The sequence below is a fragment of the Aphis gossypii genome, chromosome 1 (genome assembly GCF_020184175.1).
Source record: "Aphis gossypii isolate Hap1 chromosome 1, ASM2018417v2, whole genome shotgun sequence".
NCBI classification, from domain to species: domain Eukaryota; kingdom Metazoa; phylum Arthropoda; class Insecta; order Hemiptera; family Aphididae; genus Aphis; species Aphis gossypii.
In genome coordinates, this window is record NC_065530.1 from 73,274,573 (window position 1) to 73,299,169 (window position 24,597).

The 24,597-nt window shown below is 28.3% G+C and overlaps 2 protein-coding genes across 5 annotated transcripts in view; one reads left to right on the forward strand and one right to left on the reverse strand.

Moving 5' to 3' along the window:
* The window catches only part of LOC114119639 (mediator of RNA polymerase II transcription subunit 15), a 204,547-nt gene that overhangs the window by 8,787 nt on the left and 171,163 nt on the right, over window positions 1-24,597 (reverse strand). The window lies entirely within an intron of this gene.
* LOC114119641 (calcium-activated potassium channel slowpoke) overlaps window positions 20,278-24,597 on the forward strand; it is a 73,023-nt gene continuing 68,703 nt past the window's right edge. The window contains exon 1 of one of the 4 annotated variants that reach the window (XM_050198743.1): window positions 20,278-22,835. In XM_050198743.1, the coding sequence (XP_050054700.1) occupies window positions 22,491-22,835 (345 nt within the window). In that variant the 5' untranslated portion in view covers window positions 20,278-22,490. The remainder of the gene's footprint in view (window positions 22,836-24,597) is intronic. The other 3 variants (XM_050198735.1, XM_050198750.1, XM_050198742.1) reach the window with 3 other exon arrangements.

Genomic DNA, 24,597 nt, shown 5'->3' on the forward strand with positions numbered 1-24,597 from the left:
ATAGTATTGTAATAATATATAAGTATCTTATTTCAATGATTGTATTTAGAATTGTTTGTTTTCGACTTAAATTAAAATGAAGAAGTGGAAAAAAAACCAAAGTTTTAACCATAGTTAAAATAGATTTGGAATATTGTATCTTATATGTCCTATTTCGATCAATGAAATTGCATTAGATCTAATAATATTATTGAATAGGTACTGAAATCAATAGTTTATTGTAGTTAGATATACAACATAATCTCTAACATAACAGACTTATATACACAACATTGGCCATTACCCAAATCGTACAAAATTCTCAGAAAATATGAAATTACAATGTAAGCCAATATACCTTTGCATATAGATAGAAAATCTCCCTTTAGGTTAGAATATTTGAGAAGTAAGTATACTACTGTCAAACACATAAGAATCCTCAAATTCTGACAATATCTTACATTATCACCTCGGTAGAAATCATATAACGACAAAAAATCCTCGCACTGACAAAACAAATAATAGATTGACAACAATGCTGAATAACCAATTACATTATATATATATAAAAAAAACAGAACTCTATTGTCGATTTATTTAGATTTACATGTAATATACATAAATATTATGTACTTGAATTTGTGAAAATTGTTTTGGCTAATAAATTAAGCGGGTTTCAGTTGTTTTGCACCGAGAGGCAGGAATTTGCCTGGCCTTAAAGCATTAATGATAATTTGTTTATAATACAATCATATACATAAGTATATACTATGTACTATAATATATACCTAGGTTGTGTAATAGTATACAATTTTACGTGCATTATGGTTTTAAAAAACTTGCTACCGGGGAAGATACTCGTACTGTTCGCTTTATTCAGATATGTTAATAGCCATGTAAATGTCTATGTCAAAAATAAGTATATAAGTATATCTTGTACCTATATTTTAAAGAATAAAATAAAAATTTTACATTATTTCTGCCATTTCATTTTTCCTAGTAATAATATCACACTTGTGTAATATGTTTGTATTCATTTGTATATAATTATATGAAACTCGAATCAAAATACTTAATACGGTTTTACATTATTTATTTACATATACGACTAACCTATACAAACAAATTGATGATTGATGTATACATTTTTAATGTGGGTGTGACGTAATCGATTACGTGATGTATTGGTACAAAAGCCATTAAACGTGAAGTCCGTAAACTTACAGATATTTATACGCATCTGTGTAGGGAATGAAAAATGTTGACGATTAAAAACTCCTTACGAAACTTCTGCGATTTATGTTTTTATTTATCTTTAAATATAAGATGTTACATAAAAGTCTGACGAAAACGAAAAGAGCGTTATATACGAGTATGTACGTATATATATAAAACAATATATGTAATTTATTATCTTGCGAACTCACAGATGAGGTTTGTATTTTTATTTTCCTCAGATAACAAGGGTGAACATTTTTTCTTCAAACAAAACTAGCAAATATTTTCATTTCAATTCTCCACTCATAAGCCACAGTTTAAACTAGACAAAAATCTTATTAAATTAACAGATTTAGAATGAATTTAAAAATATTAAAATAAAAACAATGATAGAAGTTAAATTATGTAATTGTATAAAAATCATATATCCAACGTTGTTCTGGAATTTTAGAATAAAAAAATGAGTTTATTTGCTATTTAATTTGCATACATTTAAGTATTTGTGTAGGTAGTATATTTTTACGGATTTTCCAATTTTTGTTTGGTTATTATAAAGTTCAACAAAAAAGATCATTACCTTTCAATATTTTTGGAGAGCAGTATCAAATATATTATATTGCTTGTGTTTGGTGAACACAATCTATATAGATTATGCTATAGGTAAAATTTCTTATTCAGAAGATTAGCAAGTATTTACCTTGTATGATTAAATATGGTGGATTGCCAAGGGACTTATAGAAAAAACATGGAAGTATCTACTTTGAGTTTTTATATTATGAAACCAATTCAAAATAAGTACATGTACAATTTTAAGTTTATTTGACATAGTCCAAATATTTATAAAACACTCACGTTAAGAATATAGAATTGTTGAGATTTTAAATTTTCTGTTAAAAAAAAAATGTTAATCTATTCCAAATTTAACTCTTAAATAACATTATTATTCTATTTTTAATATAGTTATGCATACTTCCTAATATTTCTAATAACTATTCTATGTAATTTTTTACATATTTCGCATTTTTGATCCCAGTAGGTATATCAAAAGAAATTGTTATAATTGTCAATATTAAAAATTAAATTTAAAATCGAAATAGGTCGAAGAAATATACTTGCTTTTACTTATTGTTTGTGCGAATTAGGTGAATTAAAATATTATATTAAGTAGGTATTTAAATCTCAAAGCTGTCACAAAGTCAATAACATTTGTACAGTGTTAAAGAAAAATATCTGACATATCTGAAGATCTAAATAATTACAATATAAAATAAAAACAAATTTTTAATAATAACTATAATAATTATATTTTAATTAACTCTAATCAAGTCTTTAAAATAATAAAATAACATAACATTCACACACAAATGCATATAATATATTCATTTAATTCTTAATGATTTTATATAGCTATTGTTAGGTACAACATAAAATAATTATAATTTTAAAGTATAGTTTTAAGTATAAAACCCTAATTTTTAAATATTTATGTTATGCATACTTTGATCTAAAATTCTATCGCAGTAAAATATATATAAATATAAATGAAAATAAAAATTAAACAAGTACCTATTTAAAAAGTAGACACGAACTTTTGTGGTTCTAAACCTAATTTATATTTTATAGAATACTGTTCATACGAGTATATCTCTTATATAAAAAATAGTTATTATATTATAAAAATATTTCACTGCCTCATAAAATTTAATAAATTCAATTTATGAATTGACATCAGTAAACTTATCCAAGCATTAACGATCCAAGCATTAATACGAGATAGTTATAATGATAATAATAATATAATTACTATTTTATGAAATACAGAATTGGAACACGCCATACCTAGTACATCACGTTTTAAATATCTAGTTTTGTTGTTCTAAGCAGTTAGAACGTTAGGCGAAGATTTAATTAGTTGATAAAATTATGAAGAATTATTTTATAATATATTATAATATTCTTTAAATATAAATGGTTAATAAAACATAGATTAGCTATTTTATTATGATAGAATGAAAATATAGTTCGATTGTATTAAATAATAACTGTAGGCAAGTATACTCTTTAAATTAAAATTTTTTTTAAATATAATCTGTATCAACTACAGAGTAAAAAGGATAATTATTTTTATTTATTAAACTAATCAAAATTTATTTTTTATTAAAAAACAATAACTATTGGTAACTGATCATTTTGAAAGTGGCTTTTTGAAGACACAGTGAATTACATATCAATATAGCTATTATTTTCTTTCGTTATACAAACACTGTACGACTTTACACAACATATGTGATCATGTGACAGCCAATTTTGTAGATTTTAAAAAGCATAATATGATAATGTTCGTATGGTATAGTTTATATATTGTGACTTCGTGCGAATGTTAGGCATTCTAAGTAAACTAATAGCTTTGATGATAATATGTGTGGGATAAGTGATACACAAAGTGAGGATAGAATATACTGTGTCAGTTCCTTTATAACATAATATATTATAATATTTATGAATATAGAGTAGTGTTTTCTTACATTGTGTTTTCCTTTTTTATTGCGTTAATCTTACGGGAAAACAAAAAAACCACGTGACTCTGTACCCAGTGTAGAATATTTATACATAATATATTCACTTTATATAGCGACAATAAAACAATTTATTAAAGACGATTTACATCCAACTTACGATACATATACCTAGGTAAAGACTGATGTCATAGGGCAGATAAAAACAAAAAATATTCATACTGTTATATTCGTATATTTAAACATCGTTCACGAGAAAACAATTCTAAGACGTATAAAAATCAATAACGCTATTGGTTTAACTATTATTGTCACAAAAATTGCAACAAACCGGCACAGTTTTATTACCTATATTTCATCTAGTAATAAGACACCTAAAATCGCATACATTATTATTGTTATTGTATTATTTTAAATAACTATTTTTAATTGATACACATAGATCAAATATATTTATTTATGATACAATATTAGGTATAAGTTTTTTTCCTTTTGGATTAATATTTTTAGATCGATTTATGTGCCCTCTTATGAATAATTATTCCACAATAAAATTTTAAAATTCAATCGTTCAAATTAAGTGATTCAACATTTTAAACCATTGAATGTGATTTATTTAATACTTTCACACGTGTACCAACTGAGGTTTTTTCAGACTTTCAGATTTGGTATTAAGTGATATTATTATATTGTCAGGTATATAATTTCTGGAGTATTGTTCTATTTGAGTTTAAAATAGTCATTTCACGAATATAATAATAGCTTATAGTTTTGTTAATGTTATTTTTGTTTCACAAAATAAATAACAGTCTGATTTTCTTTAGTACCTATAGGTTACGTACTTGAAGAATTGCAGTAATTTTTTTAAATCTATTTTTGTTTTACCTATGATAAAAAACTGTGATAACTATTTTTGTTAAATAAAAATATGCAAGTAAAAGCTTTTTTAATTCATAAATACCAGTCGCACATTTTTTTATAATACTAGATTTATAAATATATGTATATAAACGAGTACTTATTATAGAGTTTTGACTTTGAGATGATTACTATATTATATAATAATATTAAGAATAAAATAATTGTTTGAATTTGGAGTATCTAATAAAAATCATAATATTTTAGTTGTATTATAATTTGTAAAAACAAAACACTAAGTACTACAAAAATAATAGTAATCGTAAGTTTAATAAGTAATGATAAAACTGTGGATTCAATTTATTAAGTTTGCCTACTAAAATAAGAATAGTAGGTACCTAGTTTATTTAAACGCCATTTAAACTACCTAAGTCTTATTTTATATTATGTTAGTGACGACAGTATACAATAATACAATAGTTTTAACGCTCTTAAGTCTTAAAAAATTATGGTACTATGCTAATATTATCATATTTTTTATTATCTGTGGTGAAATTTTAAGTACCAATACTTGAAAATGAATTAATTTCATAGCAAAATTTGAATATGATTATAGTTTTTAGTTTTTGGCGTATATGTAATTAGTTTTCCTCTTAAAAATCGAAATAATATTAACCCTTTTTATTTTATTTTACTGTTAATAAAATGTCCATTTCGCGAATTGTCAGCTGTTCACACTCAGAGAGAATCACATTTTTTTGCATACAATATGAATTTGTTTTTAAACTACATTTTATACTTTATACTAATTAATTTAAGTAATTTACATAAAAATATCATTAGTGACTGCAAAGCTAGAGTAATTTAATAAAAATAACATCTTTGTTCTACTAAAAATCTAAATAATAAACTGTCGTTAGTTTTAATTTCAAATTTCGGTTTTAAAAATGCCTGCGTAGTAATAGCGATAATTATTATTATTTTTACGTCATTATAATTTGATTTGATTGATTTTATATTACTCGTGTCTTATGTACAAATTTTTAAATTCTGTCTCATTTATTCAATAATTTATTTTAGGCAAAATCAATCGATTTGATACCAATTCATTTTTGTATTGATGATAGATATCTTTTAATAAGTACTCAAATGATGACATAAACACGATTTTGAATTTCCAAAAAAAAATGTCTTTAAACTTTAAAGGCTTGTTCACTGTTAATATAGGCACAAGTATAAATATAAGTGACCAAAATTATAAGGATAATAGCTGAACAATGAACAGTGAAATGATTTCAGTGTTTCGTAAATATGTTACATAAGACGCAACCATGTACTAAAACTGTAATTTGTATGAAAAGGTTGCTGTAAAAGTCCAAAATTTAATATAACCACAGAATTGGCATAACAAAGTTATGAGGGATTTTAGTTAAGCGTCCTCTGTATTTTACATTATTGCTTCCCCTAGAAGCAAAATACTGGTTACACTACTTAGTTGGCTATTAAAAATTCGTATACATTTATTTGATTTTTATTGAACTTCATTTGAAGAAATAATAATCATATCTAATTATAGTGTTACATATTAAAAAGGGTGGTCAAGTGGGTAACGCTCTGCTGTACAGTAGGTATCGAGTGGACTTCGGATATGGAGTAGTTTACTATATTGGACGTGTTAAATTTGAATGCAATTATAGGTACCGTTGTATACGAAAAACGATTTTGAACGTAGATGATTTTTCAGCTTAATATGATATATATTTTCCACTGAGTGGTGAAAATTGTAGTTTATATTATAATGACCTGAATATCCCAAAATAAAACAACTGATGTATGTTTCAAATTTCAACGACTAGTAATTTTTAACTACAAAAATTATTAATTTATAGAAAATCGTTATTTTACGTGTGCATTTTTGATTTTGTAAAAATTTAAACTTAAGATGAAAGTTTTTTAATTGGCCAATACACAACTTTTTTTTTATAATTAATTTAAGCCAACTTTGTGGAAAATCTTGTATTCAATTTTCAATTCTTCTCTATTTTTACAACATTTTTAATGAATTTTTAACTACAAAATAATTTGCAAATATTTATGAATTTGACCAATTTTGTCAGTATAATATAAACTTTAAACGTTAATAAAAAAAAATTGTACCTATGTATTCTTATAATTTTTTAATTACATTAAGAGTCTTAAAGTTTTAAGAGTTTTTAAGGACTTCTATTCTCGATAAAAATATTTTAAAAACTACCTGTTTAAATTTTCAACTAGGCACAACACACTTAAAGAATTAAAAATTTGGTCTTAAAATTTATTTTAAAATTCCAAAACCAAGGTTTGAATAAACTTATTATTAAAGGATTAAATATCGAGGTACCTACGCATGCATGTCCCATTCACGATTTTGCTAATATGTGTAATATAAAATCCAAAGCTTCGTCGTATAGATTTGTGGTCTCGTTTTACCGATAGCACTAACGGTAGTGAGTAATCATTGAATATATAATACTTCTATTGACAATATTGTATGATAAACTCTAATAAATAAATACATTAATATTTTAATAATAATTTGTATGTAATCTAAGAAAAATATTTTTTTTGCAATAAACAAAATCATTGAAACATCAACTTTTTTATTTATTACATTTTATGAAATAATTATTCATATATTTGATTTTTTTTCATATCACAAGTTAACAGTATAAAAATAACTATAATATATACTATTAATTTTTAGTCCATCAATAAGTCTTTGGATATCATAGAATATTTTTAAAAACAAAATATGTACTTACTTTAAAATATTTTCTACTTTGCAATCGTGTGGCATCAACCGATTTGATGATCGTTTAATATTAAATACATAGATTTTATAGATGATACAATTATAACATAAAATTAACTACCTACTCTCAAAACAAAAATATGAATTTAAAATATTTGTGGTATAAAAATTGTTAGGAAGATACGTTTTATTTAAAATACAAAAAACAACGATTTTTATGATGATTCATAAATCATTTTGATGAATTGTATGATGTAAATAAGACGACGTGAAACTAATATTTTGTTATTTTATTTTGGCAATATTTTGTTTCCATACTTCAGAAAAGTATAATATACGTAGTATATTGGTGTACCTACACTTGTTTATTTGGCGTCCAACCTCACTTAAATAATATTCACGTGCCAAGTCTTTTACACGCGATTAGGTGCAAAAACGTTTTGAGAGAAGATTTTTTTATTTGCCGATATGTTTACAAAATGTTATAATATAATAAAAAAATGAACACATTATTTGCAATCATCTTATGTTATATTAGTATATATCAATTATAAACTTACGTATATTATATTGTAAAAAGTCTATCAACATTTTTTCATAAATCCTTGATATTTCGAAAACTATATATAGTAAGTCGAAAAATGTAATTTCTCTTGAATTTTGATTTATCTAGCTTCCGCTGTAATTGAAATATTTATAGTATATTAAGTTTGATAGAAAATTTATGAAAAAAAAAATAATATGAAGTCAAATTAGTTATTTATGTGTAACACATTTAATAAGCACTAAAAGTGTATGCGATTTAATGTATGAGTAAATATCTATCAATGAAACGTTGATTAATATACGTTTCTATACTATGTAAAAAAAATGTAATTTTCTACCTATACATTGCTTTGCTACTTTCATTTCAAAATTAAAAAAAAATATAGTACCAGCTTCATACAATTAAACTAATTAACTTTCATTAGTATACTATTTTCTAAAATATAACAAAGATTCCTGAAAAAGTGTATTATCGTATTAAGTAAAGATAATATCTTTTACATTGAATATGCATGTTAAATAGTAAAAATATTGTGAGATATTTTATAAAATTGAAATTTTAATTTAAGTTAAAGATACTAATAAGGAATATCAAATTGAATGGAAACTAAATTAATACCTAATATGTTTATTATGTGATAGTGGCGTTAAACTAAATATTTGTGCGCTCGTTTTATCTTTACTGGGGAATTTTGTCACGTCAAACTTTTAACGAATTAATTGTCTTTAAGAAACATTTATAATTAAATTTAATTAAGTTTAAAAACTTTTCTCACCTCATCTAAAACAAAAAAAAATAATAAAAATTTAATTTCCACTTAACGAAACATTCAATTCATTTATAAATTGTACAATATCGAAATCTCATTATAAGTTACTTCAAATTTCAATATATTTTAAGTACAAATAACGATTTAGATGACAATTCTATGTAAAAATAACAATCGTTTAGAGCAAAATTAAAGGCATAGTTGTTTTACAGAGAAAAGAGTTATTTTATCTTGTACTTTTATTTTATTTTTATTTTATCTGGTTCAAAACTTTATTTTGCTATTATAGTAACAAACAAAAACAATTACTCACTTATGGTTTGTTTTTAAACCATCCCGAGAGATTCTTTTACAAAACAGTTCAATTTTATTTGACCTAACCTATGCTCGATGATCGAAAACATTATAATAGTACACCATTCGTACTGTAAAGACAGTTGTATTTAACATTTTTGTTTAAATTTCAGCATTTTAACCTCTAAATTGTAGAAATATAGTTTATATGTTATAAATTTATATAAAGATAAATTTATTACTTATCATAATTATTTTTTTTTCTGATCATACTGTTTTTATTTCTACAAGTAGATTAGTACAAAATTTATTATTAAGAATGAGTATTACAGAGGTCAAGACTTAATATTATACAGTTATAAATAATTCAACTTGGATTAAATTGAATATTAATTAGCTTTTTTAAATTGTTTAGTAAAATTGTAGTTCGTTTAATTTATTTGATCTTTGTACCATATGCATTTAAAATTTAACTTCAATTGATTCCAATGTACGAGTACTATACAGTATTTCTCTTCTTTTATTTGGAGTTATGGTTATTCTAACTAAGTTTTCAAAAATACACTACTAATAGAAATATTACTTAAATCTATATTTAAAAAACGGGTAATTCAAACTAAAGCTTTAAAGTCTAATATTATATACATTATACTAGTAATTTTTATATAGTTATGGAATTGGAATACAAACTTTTTAAGTAAATATATTAATCATAACTTTACTCAAAATAAATCAAAAGTTATTCATAAATTATAATATAATGTATAATTTATAAGATATGTGAGCTGTAAATATAATATGTAAAAAACGTATTAATAATTTACTGTGTAATTGTTTCGAAAAGTAAAAAAGTTTAATAAAACCACTGCACTTTAAATATGAATAGGGTAATTAATATTATCATTTTTAACTTACTAATTCAAACTCATAGATATTTTTTACATATAATAAACAAAGGAGATCCATTAGAGTGTGAATACTTATATTAAAAAAAATATTAATGTTTTAAAGTATTTTTTTTTCTTAATTTAGTTTCACAAAAAATAAAATTTTTTTTTTTTTATTTATATTATTTCATTTTATAATATTATATGTTTTGATTTTTTTTTTTTTAAATATAACTTACATCTTAATTTCATATTTTCAAACAAAGTATTTTTCACAATACTTATTTATATTAATTATATACATATATTTTATATGCATTATGAACATTTAATTTTCAACAAATTAATTTAATATTAACTAATTAATTATAATTATTTAATGTATACATAACCATAAGTTTACTCAATGCATAATTTCACTGTGTGGACCATTGTATTCATTTTCAGTCCTCTCTTGAAACGTATGTGTTTCAATAATAATTTTATTATAGGACGGCGTCACAAATAGGCAATTTAGGTACATATCGGCCGTGTGCTTATTTTTCAGCTATCTCGTAAGGCATGGCTTGAAAATCTATCTACATATTAATTTTATTGAAGGCAATACTTGTATTTGCGTGAGTATGTGTGTGATATAAATCCAAGTATATAATTTATTATGGTTCTAAAATTTGGTACATAGATAATCAAATCAAGGATGTGCACTTTAAAGCTAATTTTTCAAAACTTTGTATTTTAAAATGTAGTTTATATTATAAGAATTTGTCCCCCCCCTCCAAAAAAAAAACTTATATGTTTTTGTTGTATGTTGTGTTGCTATTGGTCACATAAAATAAAATAGTTATTATAATTGGATATAGTTTTAAACCTATATTTTATATTTGGTCAAAATCACCCATGACGCTGTGTTTAAAATATGTGTAGATTAATTAAAAGTTTAAGAGGGTAAATCCACTGGCATTATTAAATTTGTCACAAGGAACTTCGTGCCAGATTAGCTAGTTCTCATTATAGTATGTTTAAAATATGCATAAAATATTTTCGATCTATGTCGTGTGCAACGAATCAAAAACTAAATAGATAACATAGAATTCAACTAGTTTTTTAACATTGCTCATTAAAAAAATAATGATAAGTATTTTAACGATAGAATGATATTTTATATTCATAGATAACGAGTTTCTAAGACTATAACATAAAATATGTTTACTCGTTTTCTCTAAATCTGTAATTTAATACTCTATCAGGAATGATGTATGGTATTCTTGAAAGTACAGATAAACATTTTTTCAAATTTAGTTCAAACTTTGTCGACAAGGTTTTATAATAAAATATTACATCACAAACAGACAAGAGAAATTTAAACTTTTGGTTAATTTATACAAGCTTGTCTAATACTAATATATGATATGATCCTGTATGCGATTACACGCCGAATTAGTTATCCGTTTTCAAAGCAAAAAGCTTTTAACACACTCTCGACATAAACTTTCTTATATGTGAAATTGACAGAGAAAAATGCCATGATTAAATACTGTATTAAATTTATATGATTAATATTATTTGATGATTTAGTATGATAAACAACTACATAAACATAAGCATAATATGTATTATGTTGTAATTGTTGTATCTTGATTATATAATAAACAAGAACAATTTGAAACCTATAATAATATTATGATATTTAGGCTATATTTTATTACTTCAATGAGTTATTTTTGAAATAACATTTATTTAACAAATTTTTTTACTGCTTTTTCAGTGTTTGGAAATTATGATAAATCCTTGTACTATCGTTTGCACATAAATAAAAAGAAATCATTATCACGATTCGATATTATAATTTATATCATATTAAATTGTAAATCGTGATTTATTAACCGACAATAGGTATATGAATTTAATATACCCATATAAAATGCATATTTATTTATACATGATATTATGTAAATATAACGTAAAAATTTATAGAACAGCATCAGTTAACTTCATTCTTAGTATGCTGGCTTAAATATAGGAAACGGTATTAAAATTGTTACTTTCTTGAATATGGAAAATAATATTATAAAAAAAAATATTAAATGGTTGTTGTAATGTACATTAGAAACAATAATAATTTTAGATTCTGAACGAAGTGATGAATGAATTGATTTTACAATGATGTGTTTTTTTTTTGTGTCTGTGTACAGCATAGTTTGTTGCAATAATACTTCAGTTTCAAACTTCGGGGGTGATTTCCCATAGCAAAGTGAATATCCTTAATGCATTATAGAGGTAAAAAGTAAATATTTTCCAACTTTTTTCAAAGAAGTTGAGAAAAACGAAAAAAAAGTGACAGAAAAACGAGAATTTTTACGTAAAACTAGTTTTCGACCAAATCGATTTTTTTATATGGTTGTAATTCAAATCACTGTAAATACTTGAAATTGTCTCCAAATGTTTATATTAATGTTATCCACATATACAGTTAAAATTTTTTGAGCTATTTATAGACAACTGAAATTTTCAATTATTCTGAAAATTTTTTTTTGAAGAATCGATAAAAAACTTTTGGGTTTCTAAAAAACAGTGAAAATTTAATATAAAGTGCTCCATAAGTTAGTCTTATAGTGATTCAAAAATTATAAGAATATAATGAATATATAGCCACAATTTTTTTATTGACATTTGAAGTTTAAATATTGACAAAATTCGTCAAAATCATTAATATTTTCAATCTATTTTGCAGGTGTATTTCATAAAATTTTTTATATCAGTAGCTAAAAGTTCAAAATTTAATACAAAATTTTTCATAAGTTTGGCTAAAAATAATTTTAGAAAAACTTAAATTTTGGTGTATTCAGGCCATTAAAACATAAACTACCGTTTTCACCAATCCAACTGGAAATTTCAAATTATATCCTAGGCTGATAATTCATCTCCGTTCAGAATCGTTTTTCGTATACAATGATACCTATCATTGGATTCAAATTTAATATACGCATTATAGTGACCTACTATACAGCATAACATGACTCACTATTGTTTTATTAAATATAGATTCATATCAGAAACTACCATTGAAGATATTAGAAAATGCACAGAGATGGGCTTACAACTGAAATAGTAGATACCATTATTGTTTTATATTTCTTGGTAGGTATTGGACATTTGTATGCATATGATTAATTTTATTGTATCAATTTAGTTCATTGTTGTATATATATTTTTGTTTTCATAGAGAATCATCGTTTTCGTTAGAAATGTTGAAATGGATATCATTTTTAAAAATTGTTTTTATCTAAGTAAAACTTCAAACAAATAGTTATTAATTTCTTTATACTTTACCCCTCCCTCCCATTCGCGATTTTGGGTTGGAATCACCTTTGATTCAGAAGGAGTCTATGATGGTTTTAAAATAAATTTAATTCATATTAATCTAGAACGTTATATAATTTGTGGATATCGTCTGTCTCTAATAAGTATTATATTAAAATATATAATTATTTTATATCATTATAAAACCATTTTTAAGGAAATTATCCCTAGTATACACATTTTGATATAAATACATTAGGCAACATTCAAAAAAAAAAAAAAATTTTATTTAAAAATTAACTGTAAAAAAGGTTTTCAGTACAGAACTTAAAATATATACTTTAAAATACAATAAATCAGAATTTGGATAATAATTTGTTAAGGGAAAAATAGCGTTGAGTATGATTTAAGATGATTGATATTTGTATGTATGTATATTTATATGTTATGGTAAATTTTGTTAAACGGAAATTAACGTTATTCGCCGGTTATTAATGCTATTGACTAAATACATAGGTAATTATCGTTATAAGCCGGATAATCGTGTTGATGATCAAATAAATGGGTAATAATTATTGTTTAAGATTTAATATGAACGTGGGACTCAAATTTTATAATTTGAAAAATTATTTAGGTATTTTTAAAAATAGAATCATGCATTGTTATTATTATTTATTTATTTTTACATGTTGTACTATCATGAAATTTACTGTTACAGCAAAATATGTTTGTTTTTGCAATCAGTCTTACAATGGCAGCGCTGGTACTTTTTAGGGCCGAGAACAGAATTACTAAATACTTTTTAAACACATTTTCGATTTTCTAACTTGTTCAATAAGATAACTATAATCCTTAGTAGACAAAAAAGAATTATTATCATCTCGTTTATCCATAAGAATATTTTAAATTTTTTTCGTCAAAAGTTGTAGGAACAGTTTGTACGTCAATATTCATTTTAGGTCAGTACATAAGATTGACAGTTGTACACATATTAAGGAATTATCAACTATAATATTATTAGGCATGATTTTTTTAAATGTAACCTCCACCATTATTGGGTCACAATCATATGATATGTATGTACGTCTTATCTGTAATCGATAAAGCTTTATTAGTTTACCCAGTTAGTATTTACCACAATTAGTTTAGCGGCTATCTTATCATTGTTTGTTAGAAATTTATTTTATATACTATAATAGAAATTTCCCAATCCATATACGATTAATAACGGTATTTACTAAAAAATAACGATAATTCTCACATTTGTAGGTAAATAATGTTAATAAAAGGCGTATAAAGTTATTTTCCGATATAGCATAATTTTCCTAACATTTATATTAATTATAAGTAGTTGATTAACATTAACTGTTGTATTTAATTTGATAATATTATAGTAAACATTATTAATATTATTTTCAGTTTCTTAAGAGTTTTATTTGAATATTTGTTGTTTAATACTGAAGTTGAATTAGAATATAATGTGGTTGTGTGGATAATGGTATAAGTATTAAAATGTGTCGAGTTTTAAAACCTTTGCAGGTATCCATATTATTATCTCACTTAGTGTTTTTGTAGAAGAAATAATGTATTTTAATTCTTGATGAAAACTTAAATTAATTTAATTGAAACTAATGTGCATTTCATAAAAAAAATCAACTTAAGTTCAGTTTAAAACTACTTAAGTTCAGTATAATTTACATATAGTAAGCATTGTAATGATATGCTCAAATTTACATATCATAAATTTTGTAAATTCGTTATTTTCATTTAATAAAATATATAACGGTCGAGTTGTCGCACGCATGTAATAAAATCTAAAATAACCCCAATAAATCAAGTCACTGTTGATTGGAACGATTTCTATTATCTAGTCGCGTACAGGACACTGTACGGGATTATAACGGTACAGCGCAACACATGCAACTTCTTTCATGTGCCGCCGGAGACGGGGGATGGTCCGGTCAGAGTCGCTTTCACCAGGGAAAAAGACAATTTTCTTTGGGGACACCGACACCTTTGATCGGGCCGCCGATGACTCTGGCGGGCCTGACCAAAATCGTCTCCTCTCATCAGTGCATGAGCACCCTCCATAGCGAGAAGTGCACGAGCACATCCAAAACATATAAGTGCACGAGCACCACTAAAACAGACAAGTGCAGGAGCACAGCAGACTTACACACAACCACTCAAAAGACATTGCCTACGACAACTTTACTGTTTCTTTTTCTATAACGAAATTTGTTAAAGTGTTTAGTTATTTCTTTTTTGAGTGCTAAAAAATTTAATAAATTCTATCCTTGTTACGTCGACTGCAACCACAGACAGCTGTGGACAAGGTAAGGTGCATGCGCATCCATATTTAAACAATAATAGTATTATAGAGTTTACTTGATCGTTCTCGAAGCTCGACCTCGAGAACCCTCCGACCATCAGGAGGAAGGTGATTCCGCAAATTTAAAGTGATAAAACATAGGCTAAAATAATCGATAAATTTCTAATAACTTATAAATATATTTGAGGCAATCATTCAAGGCTTGTGTCCCTTGTGATTGCCGATACAATTTATTTAGACTACTTCACATATAACAAAACAATTACTTTCACATAAATAAAAATATTAATTAACATATTAATATTTTTACTTTTACTTTTAATTTTATTTTTAATTTATTTATTTTTAGTTTCTTTATTTTTGCGTTATTACAGCATACTACATTAAATTTAACCTAAAATACTTTTTCAATAAAGAATGCAACTAATAAATCATATAAATGGATATTTTTGAATCAATTAATTTTATTAAAATACATCTGTATTACCACAAATAAATAATGTATTACGGAAAATTGGTAAGCATTATTAGTATCTGTCAATATTTTAATTAATTAATTTGATGTCGCTCACGTCTACAAACTGTGTTTTTCTGCTATCACTAAATTAAATTACATTTTAATCAATTTTTATTATTGTTTTTAAAACATTTATTGCTATTTGTTAGAAAATAACAATGCATTTATTTTAATAAAACTGTTCGAATTTTACAAAACATTTTTAAATTGGATACGATAAATTGCTAAACTTAAATTGTAATTTTACTAAGTTCAATGTTGTACATATTACTATAAAATGTGTATAATTTTATTAACACAAAGTTTTTTTTTTGTTGATATTATTGTTTAAATTTTACAATTTGTGTCCTATATTTAGGTCAGTATATTTAAAAAGCGAATTTCGTCCAATAAATTTTATAGCTATATACATACATATAAAAGTGATCTTATTTATAGGTTATAAACCTTGTTAGAGAACCTTGCTGTGATATCAAAATACGCCCGAGCTGTCATTTTGAGAATAGGTATAGCTGTATAGGTTATATAATCCGTGTCAAAATGGGTAATTTGAAATTCTCCTTTTACGAGAACAAATTATTTATCTATATCGCTTTTATGATGTATCGCCTGTAATCCGTTTTCCGACCACTGACAAGCACCTTTTTATAGTTAATATAAGTTTGACATAATTTTAAAAATTTCAGATTTACAAACATGTTTTCTTAAGTATTTCATTGAACACCAAAGTTTATATAAACTAATAGTAACTATGATTATTATATTAAATAATATTGTTTTATAAGTTATATAGGTAACGAATAAAAAAATTTGTTACAAATACAATTTTAATAAAATTTAAAATAACGTTTATACTGACTGATTTGAATGTATTATTTCAGTTAATAATAAAATAATTAAATTAAACAATAAATTATGTAAGATATTTAACACAGTAGACCAGTACTATTTAAATTTGTTTTTCAATTGTTTTTTCTTTCCCAACTAAAAATAACTGATTCACAAACTGTGTAATTATATCTAAATATTTAATGAACGAATTATTTATTTAAAGGTTTAACCCGTACCTATATTGTTTTCTATTTAGTTATTAAACGAGTTTGGGTATTTTAATAATAACATTTCAGCAGCTGCAATATGCGCATTTATGGTGGATAAAAAATAAAATAAAGTCCGAACAATCCTATTTATGGTTATCGTATACTTTAATTATGTACATTATTAAAATATAGATAAATTAACTCAAACATTAAATATGGTATAGTAATTTAAAATGTTTTTTATCATATAATACTATTATTATTAATGAACAAACAAATTACAAACATCAATTAATTCTTAATTTCTGATATCCACTGTGAATTTTATTGTTAACGTTATTAACTATGTGGTATAATATTGTATTAACTAAAAAATATGGGGTGTGGGTTTTATTCATATCGTCAATGTCATAAGATCTTATTGTGTAATGAATCAAATAACAAAGTGAAATGAACTAGGGCAAAATATAATTCCATTTTTTATTTCAACATTTGGTGACTTCTTTTTTGAAATTAAATAACGTTAATAAAACATTGCTTTATTTGATGTTTAGTAAATAGATAATTATAGTAAATGTTTCAAGAGATTTATGGCGTCGGTAGATAATCAATTATATTTAACAGACTTTTTTTTTAAATGCATTTTGATTAATAAAAATATAATATCCGCACTGGTATGGCATTATTATTTCTAGATCTATAAAAGGTAGTTAACGTTAGTTCTTCATTGAAGTGCTCTAGTGTAGTGTCTGAAAATGCATTTTCTTTAGTGTGTTTGCGGACACATTGTTGTGTAGAATTGTTAGAATAACATACAAACACACTAATTTAAAAAATAAAGCAAAATAAAGGACTATGAAATCGAAAAATACAACAAGTAAAAAAAGTTTACTTTATTTCTGAATTAAACTTTATGATAAAGTTATTTAACATTTTTTTGAACAAAAATAATAGTAGGTATGTCAAGTTCAATAGTTTAAAGTATTTTTAATTTTAAAAACACTAGGTTAAAAATTATTGTAATTTATTTTTTTCCACTGTCTAAACATATTTTTTTATAATTATTTTAAATGTATTGCAATTTCATTAATACTACTACCAATTTTAAATATTGCTTATCTTAGTGATGTTTACTATATTTTCTATAATTTATTTATCACCAAATAGAAAATATTTTTATTACACGATAGAATAATAATTATAGGTAACAATTTGCTAAATACGTGAAGCCATATTAATTAAATATAGACTTTCATTGAATATATACAAATCTGTGATAAGTCTCGAAGTCAAATGATATATTATTTAAGATAATTAAAATAATAATTGGAAAAATATTACCACCAAGTTTCTTAAATTTTATATCGATTATATTTACTTTGATAGCTTTTAAACAAGTATTATCCACATTATATGATACCTATACTATTATGATTATTATTTAATGATTTATTATAATTTATAATTTTTAAAAACCCAATTCAACCAGGTTATTTTAAGCCAAACTATAGGTACGTGTTGTATTTATAATATTGTTTGACTTCAACAACATTATTATATCTCAAGCATGTTTCATTTTTTTTTTTTTTTATGAAAATCTGATTACATAAATTATAATATAATATAGTACATAATTTTGTTATGTGTAATTATTTTATTACCAATTCCACTTCAATTAATTTTAATAAAGGATTTTTTGACATAAAAGAGAAGAGCTATTGAAGTTTCAGTTAAAACTTGAAAACAAATTAAATTCACTTCATACTTGTACGCATCTAATTTAAATTTTTGCCACGCTAAGCATGCTTAAAGAAACTGTATTCAAAAAAAATCGTTGAACATTTTAAACTATGAATATTGTTAAAGTGTTTATAGATTTTTAAATAAAAGGAAAAAATAACATTTATTATTCAAAAATAACTAATAGCCTTGTAAAATGAAATTTTTCATTAAGTATATACGTTTAGAATTATGAAATGAACAATTTTTTTACTGGGTAAATTACATTTTATAGTAGAATTTAAATTTATAGATTTAAATAATTATCTTATGAGATAATCTTTGGGATTATCGTATTACTTTAGCCACGTTTAACTTGTATTTGAATGATTTATGATATCATCAAGTCATTCAATCAAGTATGATAATATGTACCTATTACTTATTTCAGTTTGAAAAGTTTGAAATATTCGTTTTCCGTTGAAGTATTTTTTCAACGTTTATCAATCAATAGATACAAATTATTTACTTTATTCTGTTAATATTTTTGAAAAGTTCATACCAGACATGCTCGTATATAGATTATATAGATCGTTAAACATTTATTGAAGGGATGTTTATGGATATTATTCTATTATTGGAAAAAATCTTTCATTTTCTTGTTGATTCGACTGTGTATTACGAAATTCAAAATGAATTTATCGTAATGGAAACTCCATTGCAATATACATAAACACATAGCCGACGCTCACACGTTGCACGATGATTCGCGCGTAGAGTTTAAAACTCGAGTTTTCTGTTTTTCACTCTTACGTAGAGAGTCAATATATACATGTATATCGTATAATGTATATAACACTATAACATGAACGTGTGACGTAGCTCAACTGCGGCCGTGGCGAGAACACCGTTTCGCCGGCGAAATCACTTCGCGCGAATGTGGGTCGACCCCAAAACACAGGGTCGTTATCAAAACGCTTATAGAATTATTTTATTCCTCTCCTGCATCGACCTCGATATTGCGTATTTTCATGTTTATATTATGTATACTTAAATATACCATATACATGGCGATGCGATCGTGTCGTGGAAATATAACCGTGTAAATATATATGTAATACGTAACGTAGTCGCTATAACGGCGTTGTAGGTGTAATGCAGTTAAAATATTTATCGCATATCATTAACCGGTGCAGTAATCTACCGCAAACGTATTAATATACCAATACATAATATAACGCGATTCGGCAACTGTAGAAGCGCACATAATAAAATTATATTATTATGGGGTACCTTTTATTATGAGATGCGCGCACGTTGTAGTTCTCACTGTCTCTCTCGGGATATACGCGCTCGGCTTCGTCGTCGTACTGAAAGTAAAAAGAAATATATATATATATTGATATAGATGTATAATAATATGTTCGAATAAAATGTCAAAACGCAAAAAGAAATCCCATCCGTTCGATACGCGCGTATATCATATACATAATATATATTTTATAATACATGTATACAGGACCGGACCGGACGATATCGTTTCGGCGTGGCGTATAATATGTAATAAACGCGCGCGTGAACTTTGAGAGTGAAAATCCAATTGTCCCCGCCACCGTCCACCAGCTCGCGGTATCATAGCGAGGGCACACCACCATCGTCTGCACCGCCGCGACCAGCAGCAAAAGTATACCGCTCACCTCCGCCACCCGTCACCCGGCCGTCACTCGATACACACACACACACACACATACACACACACACACATACACACACCAGCACACACCCACACTCGCACAAAACCCAACCGACTCTTCGCCGTTATCCCGAGGGGCCGCCCTTTCTCGCACACAACCGGCAGCTACCGCCTCCCCGTTCATCGTACCCGTACCCGGTGCAGAAACGCGTCCAGCCTATTGAACCACGCGGAAAATCCGAATTCGCGGCGGCGAGGGCGGAACTGGAACGCCACCGCCGTCGCTGGAGCGCCTCTCCGTGACCCCGAAACGTTTTGCCCGGGCATCGGCGGCAACGACGACTACACCACGATACGACGTAGTATATACTGTAGTAGAAAATCCCCGACCGACCCTTTCTTTCCGCCGGGGGTACTGTTCTCGCACAGACACGACCGTTATCATCCCACTACCCTATATACGCGCACGACCGCCCAACACCCCTCGCCAAACTCGTACACCACTCACCTGAACGCGTACGGCGATACCGCACACCGCGATTAAGGCCATCCCCGGTTAATTTGGACGCGGGATTTATGATTTCACGGCGGATCGACCGTTTAGCGTATATACCTACTCAAACTGTATACGTGCTGCGCGGCGGCATCGTTTTGAAAATCCGAGTATTACGGTGGAGATACGGGGTGGCGGGGTGGTGAAGGATAGTAATATCATTAAATATGAAAACAAACAAAAAAAAAAAAAAAAAAACAGTGAAATCTATAGATATAGGTACTGGACGTTGTGTTTGACTGAAATTTTGTCGGAGGTGTCCCCGTTATATTCAAAGCATGTCCGTTGTCGGGGGGGGGGGAGGTTTGACGAAAAACAAAAATAATAAAATAAAATAAAAAAAAAAAAAAAACAAAACGAAAAAGATGCGGGTAAGACCCCAGCAAACGCCACGGGCCGCCGTCGCCCCGTCGAGGGGCCGTATAGCCGACGCCACCGGCACAAGGGGCGGGCGAGACAGTGAGCAAGGCGAGTGAGCGAGCGCGCCGGTCCGGTATTAGAGGTCAGTATTGATCCCGGCGGCGCGCGGCCCGTGTGACTGCACACACAAAAGCGACCCGCGCGCGCGCCACCGCCGCCGCCGTCGCACGGTTGTCGGTTTTCTTACGCGCGCGCGCTCAGCGACGGGACGGCGCGCGATGGCTGGCGGTGGGCGGGCGGCCGGAGGCTTATATACATGCAAGTTCCGGGGACAAGCAGCCGATCCGCGGCAGTCGCTCGTTACCCATCGACGGTGTCGCGCGCAGAATACACCGTGTGTGCGTGCGTGTGTGTGCGTGTGTGTGTGTGTGTGTGTGTGTGCGTGTGTGTGGCGTGTGTGTGATGTGTGTGTGTGCGAGTGTGTGACCGTCCGCGGCCGCTCGACGCTGGAATTCGATAATAACATATATTATAATATCGTAACAGCGTAGGCAAATTTTTTTTTTTTCTTAAAAAAAAAAAAAAAAAAATTGATGTACACACACACAAAGTAAATTTCGATATGCATATTATCACTCATAAACGTCGCCTTTATACGCACACGGACGTGCGCCCGTGAACCCGACAATTTACACGTCTGCCCACCGAGGTGTGGTGTTCACCGCGCGATTTCCCGTACCGTCGAGCACACAATAATAGTTGTTCGGTGTACGACGACAAGCGACAGCGGAAGTATTCGTCTCGTATCGCGGATCACCGTCGCCGGATCGGCACGACAACGATCGGTCACTATACCGCGGCAAAGGGCTCATCGGCACTCGCGGCGCGCGTCCAGTCGCGCGGCCGGCCACCGCACGCGTCCCGCCGGGCCTGCCCGCTGATCCCGTCGCGGCGACACCCGCACAGTCTCCAACACCGGAACCACCGACTGGCCATGGCCGCGAGGTAACAGCGCGAGCGCGCCGGCTGGATACCACTCGTGTGGTACACGGCGACGAGACGTCGGCCACGCCGTGGTATTTAATGTTTCCGGATCGGACGGCCCCGGCGAGGTACAATGCTTCCGGAAAGGCAATGCTGCGCGCAGCTATGCCCGGTACAGACGACGACGATGCCGCCGAAGACCGAGTGTCTGCAGGACCGCAAGTGGTGGTGCTTCCTGCTGTCCAGCGTGTTCACGTTTCTCGCTGGGCTGCTCATCGTCCTCCTGTGGCGGTTCTTCGCGTTCCTGTTCACGCGCAAGCAGCCCGCCGAGCTCGCGGCGCCCGGTTGCCCGAACAGCGAGCCCAAAAAGGAGCCGAAGCGGCAGGGCAAACAGGAGTTCGAGGGAACGTTCATGACAGAGGCCAAAGACTGGGCGGGCGAACTGATATCCGGACAGACCACCACCGGGCGGATATTGGTGAGAATAATTAATATAAACTTTTACACGGTTACAATATTATAATAATCGTCATCATTACCGTTGTTACATTAATGATACTATGCTGTCATGTGTAGGTATATAGACATATAGTTGTACATTTGCAACCTATACTATAAAGTCGTGTTGTACAACATATTAGGTACCTATATATTAATATCATGTTGAAAAGTAACTACCCACTAATAATAATATACTATCTGAACCGTTATTGTGATTGTGTGGAGAGAGTTTTCGCAGTGTTTGGAGCCAACAGTTGACCGTACATAACGTATTTTGTGGATAAACCTGCACGTGCCTCAAAAACTTCTGATCGCTGATCGTGTGATGGGTACGAGTCTATCATAGCAATAGCAATTGTTGTTGTGCTATTATTATAATATATTACCATAATACTATTACGTTTATTATTTGAATAACATAATTATTGATATTATACTTCGACTAGTTGCTCTTAAACAGTCGCATATTGCACTTTGAACGGGAAAATAATATGTTACTTTATCGGTAAACATTCCGATATTATATTGCTTAGTTTATGTGTAAAAGTTCTATAGGTAATACTATAATCATAGTGATACAATTACAGTCGTTTTTATGTATATATATATATATCGTAAATCGTAAATTCGAAGAGGTTATGACGATAAACATGTAAAAGCGTAAAATTTATGTTCGTTATAATATCTTTGCTAACACCGTCATAATAGCCTTCACTTCAATTCTATCAGACCTATCGGCCGACAACCAGAGGTGGAATATATCAAAGGGGTGTTGTAATTTCTTATGGTGGATCACTGATATTAATTGATTATGAGATATAATTAATAATTAGAGGTATTGCTTAAAGGCCGCAGAGTAAAATTGTTTGAATAACATTGATGTTGAAGAAATTATTGACCACGTTAAAAATTAAAATGATTTATTAAATGAAAACTATATACATTTAATACTCTAATATTTTCTTTTTATATGAAGTACAAAATAAGAGTTATTTTTTTTATTAATTACAAATTTGTGGCCAATATATTTTTTTAAACTTGAAAATAAGTCAAGAAGCATATATTTATACTTAAATTATACTCTATTTAATGATTAAATATATCTTAAATATATCTAGGACAAAACAAATGTTCAAATAGTTTTCACGGCCCCTATTATTTTAATAGTCTGCTACTGCCGAAAACCCATATACGGGAATCTATTAAAGTGAAAATATTTTATTCCATTCTTACTCGAGCAAATGAAATTTTCAAACACCTCGTTGACAGAGAATCATGTACGCCCAAGAAAGTTATATGTCTATATTTTACATCCCGTAAGACACTTTCAAGTGTGCAAACTATTTTTTAACGACTAGACAGCTGTGACTCGCATGATTCCATCATCCGACATTGTGTTTGGTTATGGAATGGCGTATTACTGCGACAATATAACTCGTAAAAAGTGGCGTTTGACGAAACAATATTTTATTCGAAAAACGCGAGGTAACGGTTTGTACCGTTCGATAATAATTTTGACAGAACGGTTTTTTAGGTCACAAACAAACTGAGTAAAAATAAAATAAGATGTGTATATTTTTGTGTAAATATGTTATTTGTGAAATTATTCAATAAGTTTGGAAACGGTCATTAGACTAATTGCGACAGATTATCAGTTTTTTTTTTGGGGGGGGGGGGGGTGAGACCAACATTTTTTATTTTAATTTGGTAAATACTATTTAGAATTTTATGTTAGATCT